At 52.7% G+C, this 18538-nt stretch overlaps 1 protein-coding gene across 1 annotated transcript; it reads left to right on the top strand.

The window, feature by feature from the left end:
• The first annotated feature begins 15040 nt into the window (after nt 1–15040).
• On the top strand, nt 15041–17658 carry LOC119108617 (thromboxane-A synthase). The gene is made up of 2 exons (XM_037232217.1): nt 15041–16366; nt 16680–17658. Exons 1-2 carry the CDS (start codon nt 15323–15325, stop codon nt 17154–17156), a joined length of 1521 nt encoding a protein of 506 aa, XP_037088112.1. The 5' UTR covers nt 15041–15322; the 3' UTR covers nt 17157–17658.
• The last annotated feature ends 880 nt before the right edge of the window (nt 17659–18538 follow it).

Here is an 18538-nt window from a genome sequence, read left to right as displayed (position 1 = left end):
TGGGATGCTGGATCATTTGGTCGCATTGTTGTCATAAAAATGTGCTAAAGCTTAGGAATAAGGGCTGGGTTGGGCCGTGGGGGTGGGGTGGGGGAGCTCCCGATTGCCCACATATTGACAATTGCAGTCAGTGTGGTGTAATTGTGCGGGGTGTGCACCCTCGCCCTCGCTGTCTTCCAAGCTTTACATCTGGCTGGGTGCCGGGGGGCGTCACGTGACTGCGGGTCTCCCGATTCGCCGGGCGTCAAGGGTCGGCCGCTGAGGCAGCGGCAGGGACCCGACGCTCGCAGGCGCCAGTCGGTCTTTGGACAAGTCCAGGCGAATAAACGCTACGTTCTCTTCCAAGCTATTTCGACCATCATGCCCGAAACCGCCGCGACCAGTGGCAGCTCTGTGACAACGGCTGCTGCGAATGTCCCAGCGCCAGTGATGTCGACTACTACGGCCGTAGTGGACAGAAGGGCCACGGTGACTGGTAGAGGCCCATTCCACGCGCGGCTCAGCCCGAGTACGATGGCACGGCCGACGTCGTAGAGTGGTTCACGAGGGTGGCCGTGCTCTGCCGTCATCGTGGAGCGGTCTTGCCCAACATTCTACCGGCGCGACTCACGGGTGGCGCGTTTGCCGTCTGGCTGCAGATGCCGGAGGAGGCGCGCGCATCGAGTGACGCCGTGCGTGACGCTCTCTATCACGCCTTTGCGCTGGATCGGTTTCCCGCGTACGACGCAAATACTACCCGACGGCTGCTGCCTGGTGAGTCGCCTGACGTGTTCCTGGCGGGCATACGGCTTCTCGCAGCTCTGTGCGGTGGGGTTCCGGAAAACGTGCTCAAGTGCACTTTTGTCGCCGACCTGCCCGACGAGGTGCAGAGGACTGTCCGCGCTGGCTCCCGGGCGGAGGCTCCGAATCTTGCGAGCATCCTGGTGCGAGCCCGGGCAGTGCTGAGCAACGAACGTGTCAGTGCGGCAGCGGCAGCGGCTGGAGCGCACGAAGAACGAGGAACCCGACAGGCGCGTCCGGCAGGGCGACCTGTCCGGAAGTGCTGAACCTGCGGACAGGCGGGTCACCTGGCAGCGGCGTGTCCAAACGGGCAGGAGGCTGCGTTGGCGCCAGCGCAGTCCCCCGAGGAGAAGCGCGCGCGATCAGCGGTGATCAGCCGGGGAGTGCTCGCCTATGCGGACGACCTGCTGGTCGACGAAGACATGGCCAGCGCCGACAAGGTGGTCGAGCACTGCGAGGTACGGGCTGGTCTGCAAGCCGCCGGAGCACGTCGCGGACGGAGCGCGAATGCTCGGCCTTCAAGTCGAGGCTCGGGATGATGAGCTGAGGTGGTGTCGAGACAATGAGTTACCTCCACCGCCGACCGAGCTCACCCGGCGTGCGGTGTTTGCGTGGTGGGGGCAGTTGGTGGCGCACCTCCCCGTGGCGGGATGGTTGCGGCCAGCAGCTGCATGGCTAAAGAGGCGAGTGAACGGCCTGACGATCGGGTGGGAGGACCCAGTGTCGGATGATGCGTTGCGCGCGCATATACGGGAAGTCGCAACGCGGGTGAGGGCAGCTGACCCTGTTCGTTGGCCGTGGCGAATGGTCGGCCCGGAGCTCGTGGGGTGGACTGACGCGAGCGCCATCGCGAACGGGGATGCTTGGTGGATGCGGAGAGCGGCGTTCTCGAGGATGCCGCGTGACCCCGGCCGGAGTCCAAGGCGGCGGACCACATCGACATGGCCGAGTTAGACGCGGCGATGAGTGGCGTGAACATGGCCCTGGCATGGGGCGTTAAGCGCTTCAGCTTACACACGGACCCGGCCACAGTGTTCAAGCGGTTGAGTGACGCCTTGAGCGGACGCTCTCGTCTCAGAACAAAGGCGCAAGGGGATACTGATCAGGCGCAAAATTGGCCTCATGCGACAGTTGGTCGACGAGTTCCAGCTCTCGGTGACCCCCCAGCTGATGCGGTCACCGGACAATCCTGCCGACGCGCTCACCTGAGTTCCCCAGACCTGGCTGCGAGCAGAGCCTCGAGATGCGACTTAGCCGCAGCAGCCGCCGCGCCAAAATGGGACCCCCGCGAAATGCGACTTCGGTCTCTGCGACTATCGGGCCGGAAGAAGTCGCGGCGCCCCCGGCGGGCCAAGAAGCCGCTCACGAGCCCACGGCAAGCGACGTTCGTGCATACACGAACGGGCGGAGCACCAGGGGATCCGCTGGTCCCTGTGGTACGCAAGACGGGACCTCGGCGGACACGTCGCACGGGCCGACGTGCGAGCCGTCGTCAGCCAGTGCGATGTGTACCGTTCGATTGACCCGGCGCCGACTCGCTGGCGGTCCGGCTCACTCGGCGTCCCGACAACGTGGACCCGACTCGCGATCGACGTGACCCATTGCCAAGGCCGCCTCTACCTCACGATCGTAGACTGCGGGCCGTCCCGGTACAGCATTTGGAGCGCACTACGACGGTCTGACGCGGCGGAGGTGACGGATCATCTGCATCGAGGGTTCCTAGAACGTGGCGCGTCGGCTGAGCTTCTGTTGGACAATGCCACTGAATTCCGGAGCCGGCGAATGGCTGCATTCGCCGCGAAGTGGGGGGTTCGGCTGCGGTTTCGCGCAGCGCACAAGGCCGGCGGCAACGGAATTGGGGAGCGCCACCACCCAACTATAAAGGTGATGGCCGCCCGCCAACGGTGCTCCGTCAGTGAAACAGTGCATCGGTACAATGCGACTCTGCGGGACGGTGCTGTCTCGCTGAGCACGCCGATGGCGCAGGTATTCCGCACAGCCGATGCCGACCTGCCGACCGGTTAGCGCGGTGCCGAACCCGCACCGCCGTTGATGGAGGAACCCGTCTCATCGTCGTTTCGCGTCGGCGATGCGGTGTGGATGGGGCACCGGAGGCCCGCCACGCGGTGCACCGATGTGTCGCACCAGGGCGTAGCTACGTGGGCCGTGTCGGACCAGCTGGTTGAGGTCGACGGCACGCCACGGCACGTGCGGTGCCTGCAGCGCCGGAACCCGAAGAAAGGTTCAGACGGGAGCCGAATGCCCGGCGCGGGTGAGGAGTTTGGGGACGACACAGGCACGCTGCCGATGACGAACATTGTGTCGAACCATGGGGTGGTTCAGATCCGCCTGCCGTGCCTTCAAGCCCGTCGTCCTGCTGAGCGCCCATCGCTATCGTGGGGCGATTGCGATTAGTTGTCGAGCGCCAGCACGAATTCTCAGTCATTGTGCTGTTGTGAGCATGAATTGAATGAGTGCGGTGTACGCAAAGATGACTTGGTCGTGTCCAGCAACGATGCGGAGCTACCACCGCCTCTGCCGGGTCCTCCACAAGGAGAGAGAGAGAGAGTCGCAGGAACCGCGGACGAGCGGCCGCGCTCGCCGGCAACCAGTTGAGTTGTACGGCTTCAGTGTCCCCACCGATCTCACTGACGATTACGAGTGTTTGTATATTGGTAGAGTGGCATGATTGTTTACAATCAGGTGGAGGTGCGGTGTAATTCTGTACGGCTTCAGTGTCCCCACCGATCTCACTGACGATTATAGGTGTTTGTATATTGGTAGAATGGTGTGATTGTACGGCTTCAGTGTCCCCACCGATCTCACTGACGATTACGAGTGTATGTATATTGGTAGAGTGGCATGATTGTACGGCTTCAGTGTCCCCACCGATCTCACTGACGATTATAAGTGTTTGTATATTGGTAGAGTGGCGTGATTGTACGGCTTCAGTGTCCCCACCGATCTCACTGACGATTACGAGTGTGTGCATATTAGTATAGGTAGAGTGGCATGATTGTTTACAATCAGGTGGAGGTGTGGTGTAATTCTGCGGGGTGTGCGCCTTCGCCCTCGCTGTCGTCCGAGCTCTACATCTAGCTGGGTGCCAGGGGCGTCACATGACCGCGGGTCTCCCGATTCGCCAGGGGTCAAAGGTCGGCCGCTGAGGCAGCGGCAGGGACCCGACGCTCGCAGGCGCCAGTCGGTTTTTGGACGAGTCCGGGCGGGTGTATGCTACGTTCTCTTACAATTATTTTGTGGGCTGAACCCTAAAACAGAATGAGTTATGAAAAATAATGGATAAAAACGATAGCTAAAAATAGGAAACTACGTCCCTGGTTAGCAGGCACGATCCCCCTCCACCAACGGACGAGGAAATTAGACGCCACTAAGCTGGTTATGTTAAATATGGCTTTATCTGATAACTTCATTAGTTTAGTCCCGACAATCGTTCAGTGCTTGATGGCCAGCAAGTGGTACTATAGTGCAAATAAACTTTGGAAACGGAAATGTTTGATGGTTATGCGGCATTGTGTTTAATTTGTCCTTGTTCTTTGTTGTTTGTCGCATTTAGAACTATTTTGCAACGGTTCCTGAAAGACTGAGCTCCAGGTAACAATTCGGACGGTTCTATATATCGTCGGTGACAAAAAAGGTACTTTTTCACCCTTGACGTCACGAGCAGTTGGAGGAGCTGGAGAAGGCGTTCATAATGACTCGCTACCCTAATGTCCTCACGTACGAGGCCCTGGCAAATGCCTGGCAGCCTGACAGATGCGCGGGGCTAAGGTCAACGTCGCACCTGGTCCCAAGTCATGCATTGCCAACGCCAGACTTCCGCGGATGAAGCGTCACGGATGACTTTGAGCGCTATACCAAAGAAGGTGGCTCACTATGACGCCATTTTTGTCCCATCAAGATCGCCAAGGTACAGCAAGCAGCCCAAGGCTTAGCTAGATACGATGAAACATACTGAGATCATGCCTTGAAGATTAAATGACATCCAATGGAAGCATTTTTACAGGGGAAAAGGAAGTCAACAGCACTGCCATAACATGATAAGGAAGGAAAGCAGAAGTGAAGAAATATAAAACAAATAGAAGAAAATAAAGGAAGGTGAGTAATCAATGTTTCCACTTTGCTCGGATAAGGTATATGAAAGCTAAACCGACCAACTTTAACGTGTTTGTCCCTCGCTCGTTTACCGTGAGCAGTTCCCTTCGGCGTTCCTTGGGAAGTGTTTCGTCAAATTAAGTCAGAAGACTGCACTGTCGTCCTGCAGTATTATGCTTCCTCACCTATTAATGAATGGGTGGATTGATGGCATAGCTAACAAGGCCTTCATCCTCTTTGAGGCATTCAGGAAGGATTCAAATTAGGCGCGCAGCCAGACCCTTGGCAAGGGGAGAGCACAATGTTGACAAGGAGCCCTGAGAGGAAAAGACCCCCCGTCCCCAAAAAATCACCGACCATAGCCTATTTGCTAATCAGGGCATGTTTTTAGTTGTCATATCTAAATATTACTTATTGTGTATATATATATATATATATATATATATATATATATAAATGTACCTCATGTAACAGGAGTATAAGCTAGAAGGTACCGCGAGATCAATTCTGCCTGAAGTTTAACACAAGTGAAGTAAAAAAACCACCATGCGTAAAACGGCTGCGTGAATTAAATCGCCGGCGCTCTTCATCTTACAATGGTTCAGCGGACCCTTCTTAAAACGATGCAGCTCAGAAATGTTGTCAGAATTTTTATCTGGGTTGCATGAGGACCCGCTAATGTAGATTGAAGATCAAAATTGGTCATCAATTCGCAATAACACGGTCAAGCAATGTCTGTCTGGAAGGTTAAACATTCAGCAAGAAAAGACTGATGATGCAGTAAGATAACCTAGTTTTGAGCATGCGCGCTCGCATTTTTTTGGCAACAAAAACAACGACACCAGGCGTTGCAGTCTCCGTAGGCCGCGCAGGGTCAGTCCCGTCGCTATCATTAATATATTGTGTAGTCGGGTCGGCGACCTTGACCCGGGCGGTCACGAGTGAGGGCGCTCCGGGCAGTTATATGCGACAGAGAGCGGCCGAGTGGCGGGGTGCGTGGGCCGGGCATAGGCGGCCGGCAGCGACTTCGGAGGCTTGCGGGGAGCTCTCTTGTGCTGATGTGCCAATTCTCAACTGAACTGAATCGGTCTCCTCGTTGACTCTTCGGGCACGACATGGAGCTGTCTGAGGACTCAGTGTGTACGGACGCAGACGAAGAGAACCTGGTCGCAAAGGACGCGGAGACTCCCATAAGGAAACGCCAACTTTCGGTTTCAGAAATGGTCCGGTCTGTCGGAGGTAAAACGACTAGCGTTAAAAGGAGACGTGTGTACAAAAGCCAGTCTCGGTCCCCACCTGAGACGAAGACGATAAGCCTTGATGCTGGAGCACTGGAGCAGACCCGGCAACTGATCGAAGCCGGCAACGCGAGAGTAATCTCGTCAGTCGAGGCCAAGATGGCCTCGTTCGAGAGACGCGTTGACCTCTTGAACATAGCGCCTTTGAGCTGGAGGAAGAAAACTCTGCCAGTCGTCCCTCTCCGGCGATCCTGGTTGGCGCGGTGGGAGGAGGCGCGACGGGCGAGGGTACAGAACACTCAGGTACAGTGGACGTCGTTGGCATCGACGACGTGCCGTTGCCCCTGCCGGCACCGGCGATGGATTCATCGCCGCGGACCTCGCACGCGGTGCGCGGCCTGGCCGCGGCGACCGGGACCGTGCGCCGGGCGGTCGGGTCGACGGCGCGGGCCACCGCTCTTCACCGGCGGCCCTGGTCGGCGTGCCGGCCGGTCACGCGGAGCACTTGGGCACGGTAAACATCGGGCCGCGCCGATCATGTGCCGAGGGGCAGTCTTTGAGATAGGACGCCTGACCTGGAGGCGCTTTGGTCGTGGTCTGTCTCATTGGGGGCGAGTTTCGCGTCGCAAATGACCGGTCGCCAGATAGAGCAGGCATCGTGTAAGAGCATCCAATATAAGAGTATATTTTTTAACTTCCAGCTTTTTCACCAGATTCTAGCACCACTTTGCGGTGCTGTAAAGGCCAATTTTTTGTCAAGCATCAATCTCAAAAACCCACAGGTGAAATATAGCCCGGAATGCCAACAAATGCACGATTTGTTCCAAACATTTCAAAAGGAATTTTTTGCAAATGCGTCACCATTTTTGCTCACCTGTTGACAACACATAAATGTTTGTTTTTTAAAGTTCACTGCACATTTTGGCTTAAGACATACGGGCAAGCATTGAACTTTGGCGCATTTACGACCTATGGGCAGTCAATACCACACGCCACATCCGTCTACAACACGATTAACATCAAATTAACACCTTAATTACAGCATATTTAATCCAATTGACAACCTATCTCTTTTCAAGCCCCCCCCCCCTCCCAACCACACACACCGCACACCCCAACTCCCACCCTACCCTCCTACCCTCCCTTTCCCCACGACGGTAAGTTACTCTGCCTCCCCACGAGCCGAGAAGAAGCAGACAATTACGTCATCAAGATGTCCAGGGGCAATTGACGGCCAAAGCGAATGAAATAGCGTCAGCCGGTCCGTTACCGTGCTGCGCACCTCGTAAGACACCGGACAGTTGATGGCGGGCTCTCACTGCCCTTCAACAGCCCGGGCAAGCGAGTCCACTTATTGCAAAATATGACCATCTTGTTTGTGACGGTAGCTATGTATTTTTCCACTCCGATGTAGTATAGTGCGGACTTAACAAAGCCCCGCAACTCTGGGCAAGAACCAGAGCTCCTACAAAGCCATATGTATGATTTGTCTAAAATAATGGTCATAAACACTGCTCCCGAGTGCAGGGAGCAGTGTTGTGTAGTGAGCACTGGTCACCCTGGTGGTGACCTAGCACCACGGACTGCATGGTAAGCTGTATTTGCAAGGCGCGCTGTAGGTCGAACCAGGCCTTCTAACCCCAGGACAGTGCCAAAATATGTGTGAAACGGTCTCGCAACGTTCTGGACATTTCTCACATCCGTCTGTGTCGCGTATTCCGTACAAAGCAAGGCGTCTGCTCGTTGGCAATGTGCGGTGCAAAACGCGAAACTGGAACCACCTCAAGTCAAAATCCTATGTGTTTTTGTGTAGGAATGAAAACATTTGGCTCCAGTTCAATGTCTCTGAGAGATTTAGCTCACTTTCCAACTTATTTTGCGCCTTCTCAGGATACGTCAACTTAGTCTGTTTTAGCAAGATACCGTAAGACCACTTCGCACTTTTGGGTGTCTTAATAATCTGCTCATATAAACCTGCAGCTTTCTGTTTGCGGTCTGTCTCGTAGGAGCGTTGCTTTCCATTCTTCGGGTAGCTTTGATGACAGTGCATGCCATGGAAGAAAGCTTCCCAAGTGACATTGGGTCGTGGCTCAATTCCTTCTTTAATCCTTCGTCGCTCAAGGTCGTACAAGTCAGCTACTGTTACAACACCATGTCTCATCAGGGTCTGTTTTTGAAAGTTATTGTTACTTTCGAGGCGCACATGTTTATTGGACCAAAGCGGCTTGGACAATGCCCCGCTACCCAAAGGTTTCTCTGCGCGGCTTATTTTGTACCAGGCGGCTACTACCTCAAACCAACATTTGTCTTTGTGCAGCTCGCGCGTCATGGAGAGGTCCCCATCGCCGTGAAAAAAAATTGTGACATCGTTGTCGACAAATGATTTTGTTCGCACTAAGGCCTTCCACTTGCTTTTACATTCCGTGTCGAGTACTCTTCTTACCTACGCCATCTTAAGGCTGTGCGCCTGAACGCTCAAGTCTGGAAGCTTAGGCCCTCTGTGCTGCTAAGCGTCTTTAACTGGAGATCGTTTTGTCCATTTGCCTTGCCCCGGAGAAAATAGAACACCAACAATTCTATTTGTTTTATTTGCTGCGATGCTGGATTTTCGAAAACTGACTTGACGTAAATAAGCTACGACAGTACCCCAGACTTCAAGACATGAGCCTTTCCATACGGTGAGAGCCCGCGAGAATGCCAGGAATTGAGTCTATCCCTTAGATGGTCCATTTTGCCATCCTAGTTTATTTCGGCCAGGTTGTTATTATTGGAGTCGATTTTAAGACCCAGATATTGTACTGAACCGAATTCCCACGCAAGACCTAGATCTGGACATATGCCAGACTGATCACGCCGGTTGCTTCCAGTCCATATGGCTCGCGTTTTTGTGCATTTAATTTGAGGCCAGACACACTGTAAAAACGAGTTAACAGGCTAATGAAATCTCTCAGCGGTTCTGCTTGGCCATTCATCACTATCAATGTGTCGTCGGCGTACTCAGATGCTTTAATTTCTGTTCTCCCAAAGGTCGAGCCTCTAATCCGGACGTTATCGCAAATTTGTTCCAGCATAGGTTCTATGCACAACAGGAACAGCCTGCAACTTAAAGGGCATCCCTGTCTTAGGCCTCTCATCGCTTGATATGGTTTTGACATCTCACCGTTAATTTGCATTCGCTCAGAGGTAGAGGAGTGATCTTTCTGATAATTTACATCGATCCATTTGCGCATGGATGCTCCAAAGCCAAATTGTTCAACCACCGCTTTTAGGTATCCCCAATCCACGGAGTCATATGCTTTTTGCCAGTCGCAAAACAAAAGAAGTCCCGGAATCTCGGTTTCCTATGTTGTTTTCAGTAATTCTAGCACGGTTGAAACATTTTCTTCGATGCATCTCCCTTTTATGAATCCGCCTGGTCTTCTTTGATTAGTCCACGAATCGCTTTCCCAATGCGCCTTGTTAGCGTTTTTGTCAAAATTTTAAAGACCACGTTGAGGAGGCCTATAGGTCGCAGTGATTACACCAGCGCCTTATTTTTTTCTTTCTTCGGGATGAGAATTGTCACGCTCTTCTGCAGTTCTGGTGGAATGTGAGCATTTGCGTGTATTTCTCTAACAGTGCCACAGACCATGGTGCCCAGTTCCTGCCAAAAAAACTTTGTAAAAAGGTACCGTGTCCGGACCAGGACTAGTCGGGCTTGCCATGGACGCCAGAGTTGCAAAGGTACCGTGTCCGGACCAGGACTAGTCGGGCTTGCCATGGACGCCAGAGTTGCAAAGAGTTCTTGTTTTCTAAGAGGCCCCTCCAGCCCCTCTGCTTCCGCGTTTGTTATGCCATGGATACATGAAATGAATTCGCCCTAAGCGTTGCATGCTGATCGCTTGTATAGTGTTTCAAAATAGAAGCGGCATTCTTCTAACATCTCCAAAAGTGGATTCTTTGGTGTGCCCGGCTTTAGTATGGTTTAACATCATGGACCTAAACAGCGTTTGTCCAGGCCCGTGGAGGCGTTTATTCAGCCCGTGAAAGTAAGCAGTACCCTTACTCCGCAGGGTGTGGCCGCTGAGCCTGACAACGTAACGCACGCCGACAAATCATGCTTCTTAGAATGTCGTCTCTTTTCTAGCACTGGCAAGCCGCGGAGCTGCGTCAGAATTGACTGGTGCCCATAAGTTAGACTTTTGAATCGTATTTATAGTATTCTCTAAATCGTTAAACCTCTTTTTCCTCCTTCTTTTTGCGAGACGAATGGTGTGTGCTTCATCCCCGGAATACGCACAACACTGTGTGCAGGAGCAAACACGCTGATACTCCTGTCGAATTACCTCGGATAATTTCAGTCATTTTAGCATGGCCGACTGCAGGTAAACATCGTCGAGCAACAATGAATAATTAAACTTCCAATACGATTTGCCCAGTTTAGTTTTGTGACTGCTCAGCTCGAAAACGACCATTCTGTGATGGAACAGAAATCCGTCCACAATTTCTCCTTTAGGGCTTCAGCCTGGTAAAGAAAGGAGTCACTTATCAGAAAAACATAAATCCTAGATTTACTTAACGGGATTCTCCGTTCATACTTGTACATGCGAACTTCAGGGTTCAATGACCTCCAAATGTCTATCAGGAAGTTTGCTCACATTAATTCTTGGGCTGTCCGTTTTGATTCGTCATTGTTGCAACACCTAGCTGCAGCTGTAAACCTATCGATCTCCACGTTTAAGCAGAAGTTAAATCCCCGCCCCATATGATGTCTACAGCTCGCAATTCTTTGCGCTCGTCAAGTAAGGTGCGAAAGTGGCTCGGGCTGTCTGTGTTCAGACCGTATGTGTTTACTAGCGTAACTGTGTTCCCGTTGATGTCGACGACGAGAATAACAAAACGACCTGATGGACACCTCACAATTGTTTGAATGAATATTTTCATATCTGGATTGATAAGGGTGGCGACCCCTCTGCTCCTGTTGTCGCCGTGAGCAAGAACACCCTATCCTTCCCATTCGTTTAGCCACATGTTCTCAGTTGTGGTGTCTGAATGTGTCTCCTGCGTGGACACGACATCTAATCTCCGTTTTTTAAACCAGCAAAAAACTGTCTTCGCTTGCTCGTATATCCAGTGGACCGGACTCCATTGACATTTAATGATACAATCTTGACAATCCTCAAGACTCAAGAGGAGAGCCGTCATTGAATGGGCAAGAGAGACTCCCAAACAGCCAGGTCTCTGCACAGGGCACGCGCGAACCAAACGCCCAGATGATTTCACTCTCTCTCCTATTTCGGCCCCTTCTCAGTTGACCAGCTGGGTCCATCGCTTTCCTACCCAATCCCTCCCCCCCCCCCCCCCCACACACACACACTGCTACGTTCCAGCCGGCCCTGATCGTGACGCGATTAGAGCGGCCAGAAGCGCGCGGCCGCGGGTCAGGCTGGATGACGGCCAGTTCCATCTAAATTGAGAGCCCGTGGGTCAAACGAGTCTCCAATGAAGCACATGCCGCCCCCCGAGAACAACACCACCACTAATCCTTCCGTAATGTGCCCCGGCCGACCCGTCAACAGCACCACTACGCCACCTGAGATCAACCGCACACAAGAGCAGTTGCTACAGCCTTCATGGCAAACGGAGGCACGGCGACGTCATAAAATCCGGCATAATACGACGCCCTGCAAAACAGCCGAAATTTAGAACGTCTCGGAAAAGGAGCGACGTGAAATCACGCAAAGGAAATGCACACAAAAATGCATGCGAGTGATAAGGCGTGAGCACGTGCAACTACCGGGTTTACGATCTTGTGCAACTACCAGGTTTGCAATCTTGAATACCTGTAGACATACAACAAACCATTTCTGACTACAGAACGGTATTGTACTGGTGACTTAGGGTCGGTTAGCACTTCATACTTTTTCCAGTTGGTTTGATCATGAATTAACCTGAGTTGACCTTTGTTGATCTCTAGGTCAGCCTAAAAGAATATTCTTATGCCTGGGATACCTTTTTCTTCGTAATAAATTAAACTTAGTCAAAGGCACGGTGAAAAAAGGCAAGAAGTATCGCTCTTGTAGTGTATTGGTATATAAATTCTGGGCGTGCGTGTCCTTCCTAAATTTCGTGCGAGTCCTTCATGAATTAACGAGGCCCACATAACAACATCTTTTTTCTCGTCGGCCAGTGATCTCTAACTTTTAACACGCACTCGGGTGGGATCAAGTTGACCTGAATGTTTGTATTTTTTTCACTTGGCGCGGCTACACCCCGCCAATTCCAGCATAACTGTAGCTAGCATAGCTGTAGATAATTTGACATCTACAGCATAGCTGTAGATATCAATTTTATGCGCCTTGTAAGATCGCTGAGCTACGGCAGGCCAATTTCAGGCCAAGGATTCAGCGAGGACACTTTCGAGGGAATCGTTTAATCTGGTTCTACAACGAAGTGTTAGAAGAAGCCATACATCTCTGAGATAGGTTCTTAGGCAAAAAGAAGTGAGTTAACAAATCCCATTGGCATAGGGTCAGGCATGTAGGTGATACCAAGGTCAAAAGCCACTTGTTTTTACTCCAGAGCTTGCTGTATGGGATAGTTTCTGGTGTCATTTTGAATTTATTGGTAACGGTAACCGCATTATACGTCTTCCTTGGTGTTTTGAGGTGAGAAAAGGTCACTGAACTACAATGGCCCAGGTCGATATGTTGTTTTTTAGTAGCATACCGCTTTTGTAATTTGTATCACTCATTCAAATGCAAAAAATCAAAGCAGTGTTGTATGATTCTGGTCGTCATGACCTTCCTAAGGTCAAAGAAGGTCACTAAATTTAGATGAACATCAATGACGTTTTGTTGAGATCAGGTGTCCAGATTCATGATGGTTGCATAAGAAGGTCTGGGGGCACTTTGGACACCAATCTGGAGTTTGACTTTGTTTAACCTTTTTTTACCCGAAGGTTATAAGCCAGTAACCTCAAACGCTGGCAAAAGTGAGTTTACGTACAGGCAAATACATCCTACGAATTGGGTGTATTTTTCTCCTTTAGTTTTTTAGATATTAGCGGGTGAAATTGACCCCCACCCGGGCGAAGGGTATTCAACCGGTCCACGGACGCGCGTTAGCACGTCAAGAGGGGTGATGAGGGCTCGGAAAAAGGCATTACGACTGTGGGGAGTCCATTCCAACAATCTCTCTCCCACAAAGATCGGGCCAGATCAGGTTACCGCTCGAAAGAGGTCTACCAAGAGCCTACAAATACGATGCCTCTCAACAATGTGCTTATAGGCTTATTTTATGAGGCGTAGTTGCGGGCCAAAAGTTATCCAGACACAAACATACCATTATAAGCTGACCTAGAGGTCATCTGAGATCAATTTAGGTAGAATTCATAAGCCATCCTAGTGACGAAATGAAGTGCTGACCTGGTTAACGTAACCAGTACAATCTCACTTTCAGTCGTCAAACAGAACATTTTTCTGTCATTTTTCAGTCCGCGTGTTGCGCATCTACAAACATTCAAGATCGCCTAACCGTTGTCTAGATTATGCATAGTGCCTTCGAAGCTAGGCAATGTACTTCTGCCAAACTGAGAACAGGCACGTTGGTTCATGAAATTATGTGTCATCGTCGTCACAAACATGATTAGGAGGTGGCTACATGCGTCGTATCGTTCATCTCGCCTCTCCGCTACTGGCAACATAGGCCATTGATCTTGGGTAATGGCCTTGCATGTCCTCACGCGACCTATTGTGACCTCATTATACACAAGAATAATATCACGTATTTCAGTGGAGTATTCGAGTTCCGGGTCCAGAGTTAACGGTTAAACTGCCTATTTTGAGTTCAGCATGTGCTTTGCAAAAGGCACCCATGAAGTTAAGTCGTGACCTAGGCCATAGTCATGTTCTCTGTGGTCATATGATAGTTGTGGATGTGAGTTGGTTCTCTTTTGCTCATACAGAAATGCCAAAACTACACCAAGGTCGTTCAAAATTTGCATTACTTACAAAAATAGCAAGCATTGACCCGAAATCAGGTCACTGGCCTCGCCTGTGTGAAAACCTGAAGGGAACAAACTGTACATAATATGATGTTTTTTAATACAGCAAGATTGAGTAACGGCAAATGACCCACGAAAAGCTACGCATGGTAAAATGTTTTTTTAGATGTTTAACTGTTCGGCCTGACCTCTGTCACTGATCTTGGTAGATCAAAACTTTGAATTGGTGCAAGGGATGTTAAATTGGCTGATAAATAGGTGCAGACAATTTCGTGCAACTGCGTCCATTTACTTTTTCACAAAAAAAGCTTTGGGAGAGGTCAGTCTCTCCTCGCCCGGGTGCGGGTTGCGCTAGAGGGCAAACGATAAAGCGCGAGGGGAACTGCCTTTTAATCACAAGAAAGTGAATTGTTTCAAAGGCAATGGCCAGGTGTATCATTCTGACGGCTCAGTCCTTCGTCCAACCTATTCCCACCAAGAAAAGATGCACTTGGCTGCCTGCCTAACAAGATAGCCCCAGACAACTGGTTCCATTGCTATGAGATGGAACACGATACATGCCACACGGCACCCATATCTTAATCACCAGCGGCTGCGGAGATCATGCTCACCCCCGCTCTCGGTGTCGGCTGTTTCTGTGGTCTGAGCGTTCAGACACACAGTCATCACACTCACGACCTTTTTATTACACAATGCGGATGTCCGCCCGAAGTCCAGGGTGCACAGGGGCGGCGCGAGATATCCGCACTCAGCCGGCCGATCACCACCCCGCTCGCTCCGGGATCGTCATCCCCGGCTCGGTAACGGCGCCGTGCACACCTGACCTTGAGCTCACGCCGACCCTGAACTCGCCGCTGTCAGCTGACGCGCTCGGGCGCGGCGGTGCGGCGCCGGCGCGGGCGCTGGGTTCGGCCGGTGACCGCCGCGCGCCGGGGGCTGAGGTGGGTGCCAGCCGCGTGGCAGAGGTGGCGTGACACGCGAGCAGAGTGCGGGGTCGCCGCGACGGGTGGAGTGGCGCTGGTGAGCCCGACCGGGATCAGGTCAGCGACGCGGACTTAAGAACTCCAGCGCGTCGGCCCCAGATGGCCGCGCTGAGCTCGTGAGTGTTTTAACAGGGACGCCAGAGGCTGGCCATTGAACGGAGCCGCTCGTGGAGGTGAGACATCTGGGCTTGCTGCGGCGAGACTGCCGACGAGCTGGTGCGAAGATGCGGGGACTGACGTTGCTGCCCGGACCGCTCACGATGAGTCTGCTGACCCTTGTGCTGCTGCTCTTAGGCGTTTGGGCGTGGCGGAGGCGCCGCTTCCTGAACGCGTTGAAGGATGCCGGTGTGCCAGGTCCAGAGCCAGGCTTTTTCATGGGGAACGTCATGGAGTTCCGCTACGGCACCAGGCCGTGCCACCTGCTCATAGATGACTGGCTCAAGCAGTATGGTGACTTCGTGGCGTACCACATGGGCATCCACCGCTACGTCGTGGTGAAGGATCTGGACCTGCTGCGTGACGTCTTCATCAAGGACTTCAAGCGCTTTTCCACGCGGCCACCGCCGTCGATTTCTACAGAGGACTTTTCAAACTCAGTTCTACAAGTAGACCCACAGCGCTGGAAGCCGATGCGCTCCCTCATGGTCTCCTGCTTCTCCGCCTTCAAGATGAAGCAGATGTCGCCGCTCGTCAGCAAGTGCATGGACACCATGGAGGAGGTGGTGGACGCCAAGATCACCCGCGGCGATGAGGTCGACGTCCACGCTTTGTTCCAGGCGTTAACGTGTGACGTCATCGCTGCCTGCGCGCTGGCACTGAAGGCCAACTGCCAGAAGGATCCGAACGATCCGTTTCTGCACCGCGTTCGCTTCTTCATGGAGCACGCGTCCAACCCGATCACGGAGTCCGCCTTCGCCTTCCCCGTGATCGCCGACGTGTTCGGCCTCATACTGAAGACGTTCGCCCTCTCCGAGCACATGGTGAAGATGATCAACGACAACATGACTCGCGTGATCCAAATGCGTCGCCAAGATAAGCGGACGCGATACCAGGACATCCTGCAGGCCATGCTGGACGCCAGCGGCGAGGGCGAGGGCATCCACTCCAAGCTTCAGCTGACAGACCAGGAGATCAAGAGCAACGCTCTGGTGCTGGTGTTGGCGGGATATGAGACCACGGCCAACGCGCTCACATCCACCTCCTACCTGCTGGCCAAGAACCAACATGTTCAAGAGAAGCTCTACCAGGAAATCAGCGAGCAGCTGCCGGTAGGTAGATGAATGATGCGGGAGGATTTGGGGCTTAGCACTGCGTTCATCATCGCAATTGAGGTGTCCTCGACGAAGGTATAACATCCGCCCGTACGAGGCGTGACTGTGACTTGAGACCAGATGTGAAGTCTAAGTTATTTTGTCCGAGCTTCGCAGTATGTTGGCGGCTGATTATGATCCTATTTACGTTGTTTCTACATGCTCGCTTCTGTCGACTGCTTTGGTACTGTTCGATACGTGTATCTCATCTCCCAACCACATTTAGCCTTGTTCCCTCCACCTGACCTGTCTTTCTTCACTTCGTTCCCAGGCCGACGAGGAGATGCGGTACGACCAGCTAGCCAGCCTGCCGTACCTGGACCAGGTTCTGTGCGAGTCAATGCGGCTCTACCCTCCCGTGGTGACCTTCGTGTCCCGTCACTCCCCCGAGCCGACCTCGCTCGGACCATACAGGCTGCCGGCCGGCACCAACATCCTGGCACCCGTCTGGTCGATTCACCACGACCCTGCTGTGTGGCCCGATCCGGAGAAGTTCGACCCGGATCGCTTTAGTAAAGAGCAGCGCGAGGGACGCCACCCGATGGCCTGGCTGGCGTTCGGCGCAGGGCCGCGCAACTGCCTCGGGATGCGGTTCGGCATGCTGGAGTCGAAGATGGCGCTGGTGCGGCTCGTGCGCCGCTACCGCCTGGAGATGGGGGAGAGCACGCCGCACGAGCTCAGCTTTGTCGTGCCCACGGTGACGCTGTGCACCAAGGGGGAGATCAAGCTGAATATGACACCGCGGTAAGAGAGGCTGTGACGTAGACGCATTGTTTCGTAGTCGGTCTGACGAGCAAAGACCGGTCCAAGCTAGAAACATCGCAACAGGTTAAAGCTCGCCCGGTCACCGTGTTGTGATTGAGGCCATGTTATGACCGAAAGTGGTCCAGTAGACGACTGTAGGAGCAATGGGTATGCTTGTGCGCGAAGTTTTGTCACGTCAGACGTGTGATGATCATTTGGGCTTTGGGTCGCGCCGACCGCGATGGTCATATGGCGCCCACATCAGACGTGTGAGCGGAAATGACATATGGATGTGCTAAAATTTGTGAGAGCTTGCGCTCTGTTTTAACGTGGCTTTCTTCCGTATTTTGCGTGCAGAATAAGTGTCTTTGGTATGCTGAAGTAAAATTTTCATGGCAATGCAGTGCACGCTGCATGCGACAGAAAACATTTTGAACACCTGTTTGCCAGTACGCGGCATTGTAATATACACCTGATGTGTACAGATGCAGTGCAGCTTTTCCATGCCCATAGACGACACTATATCGCTACGGCCGGAATAGCACCGCAGCTGGTTTGTTATGCAGGTATGGGGGAGGGGGGGGGGGGCGAGTGCACGCGGCACTCGCACCAACACCCGCTGTCGCGCGCTTGAGCCCGGAGCCCCACCGACCCCCAGGTGTTGTTCCGTTGAATGGCCTTTGTTGAGCCCGGCGGTGGCCATGGAATACACAGATGGTGAGAAGAGCAAGGATCACGGCCTGCGACCCTGTCTACATTGTCTTACGGACGAGTGACGTCATGGTCGGTTCTCAGGGGCCACGGGCCACGGCTCCTGCGGGTGGCGGGGGGGGGGGGGGAACGGGCTATGTGGCCCCTGTGGGGGGGGGGGGACACGGACCACAGCCCCTATGGAGGTTAAAAGGTACGGCAAGATCGCCCACTTTACATATGCCCTGGGTCCTCTCCTAACGAATTCGGGCACGAACACGAATTCATTTCTGCAGTTCAGCTCGGTTCAGATGCTCGACATGATGTTATTCGTTCGCATTTGTTTGGACTAACTAAAAGAGTGAGATCAAGATTCGTGCATGTCAGCCTTGTCCTTGTGTGGCTTTAAAAGTGTTGCGAAATGAACCTGACTGCATGGTGGGGACGACTATTTAGTACTTATGTCGTTTGAGATCACAATTGCTGAAATGGTCCCAAACTTTGAACACATTCTTGTACACGAACTCGACTGTATGTACACCAGGGTAAAGCGTGAAGAGATCATAATGCTTGTCGGATCGCGAAGTGATTTGTAGACAACGCCATTTAATCTGACCTCGCTGGAGTGCAAGAACGAATAATGGCAATGCATGTGATGGGATGAATATGTGTGTGCGTGTGTGCTTCTGTGTGAGC

This window comes from Pollicipes pollicipes, unplaced genomic scaffold (assembly GCF_011947565.3).
Source record: "Pollicipes pollicipes isolate AB1234 unplaced genomic scaffold, Ppol_2.1 Scaffold_6686;HRSCAF=7923_pilon_pilon_pilon, whole genome shotgun sequence".
Taxonomy (NCBI): Eukaryota; Metazoa; Arthropoda; class Thecostraca; order Pollicipedomorpha; family Pollicipedidae; genus Pollicipes; species Pollicipes pollicipes.
Note: the sequence above shows the minus strand (reverse complement) of the source record. Positions and strands in the feature narration are given on the sequence as shown.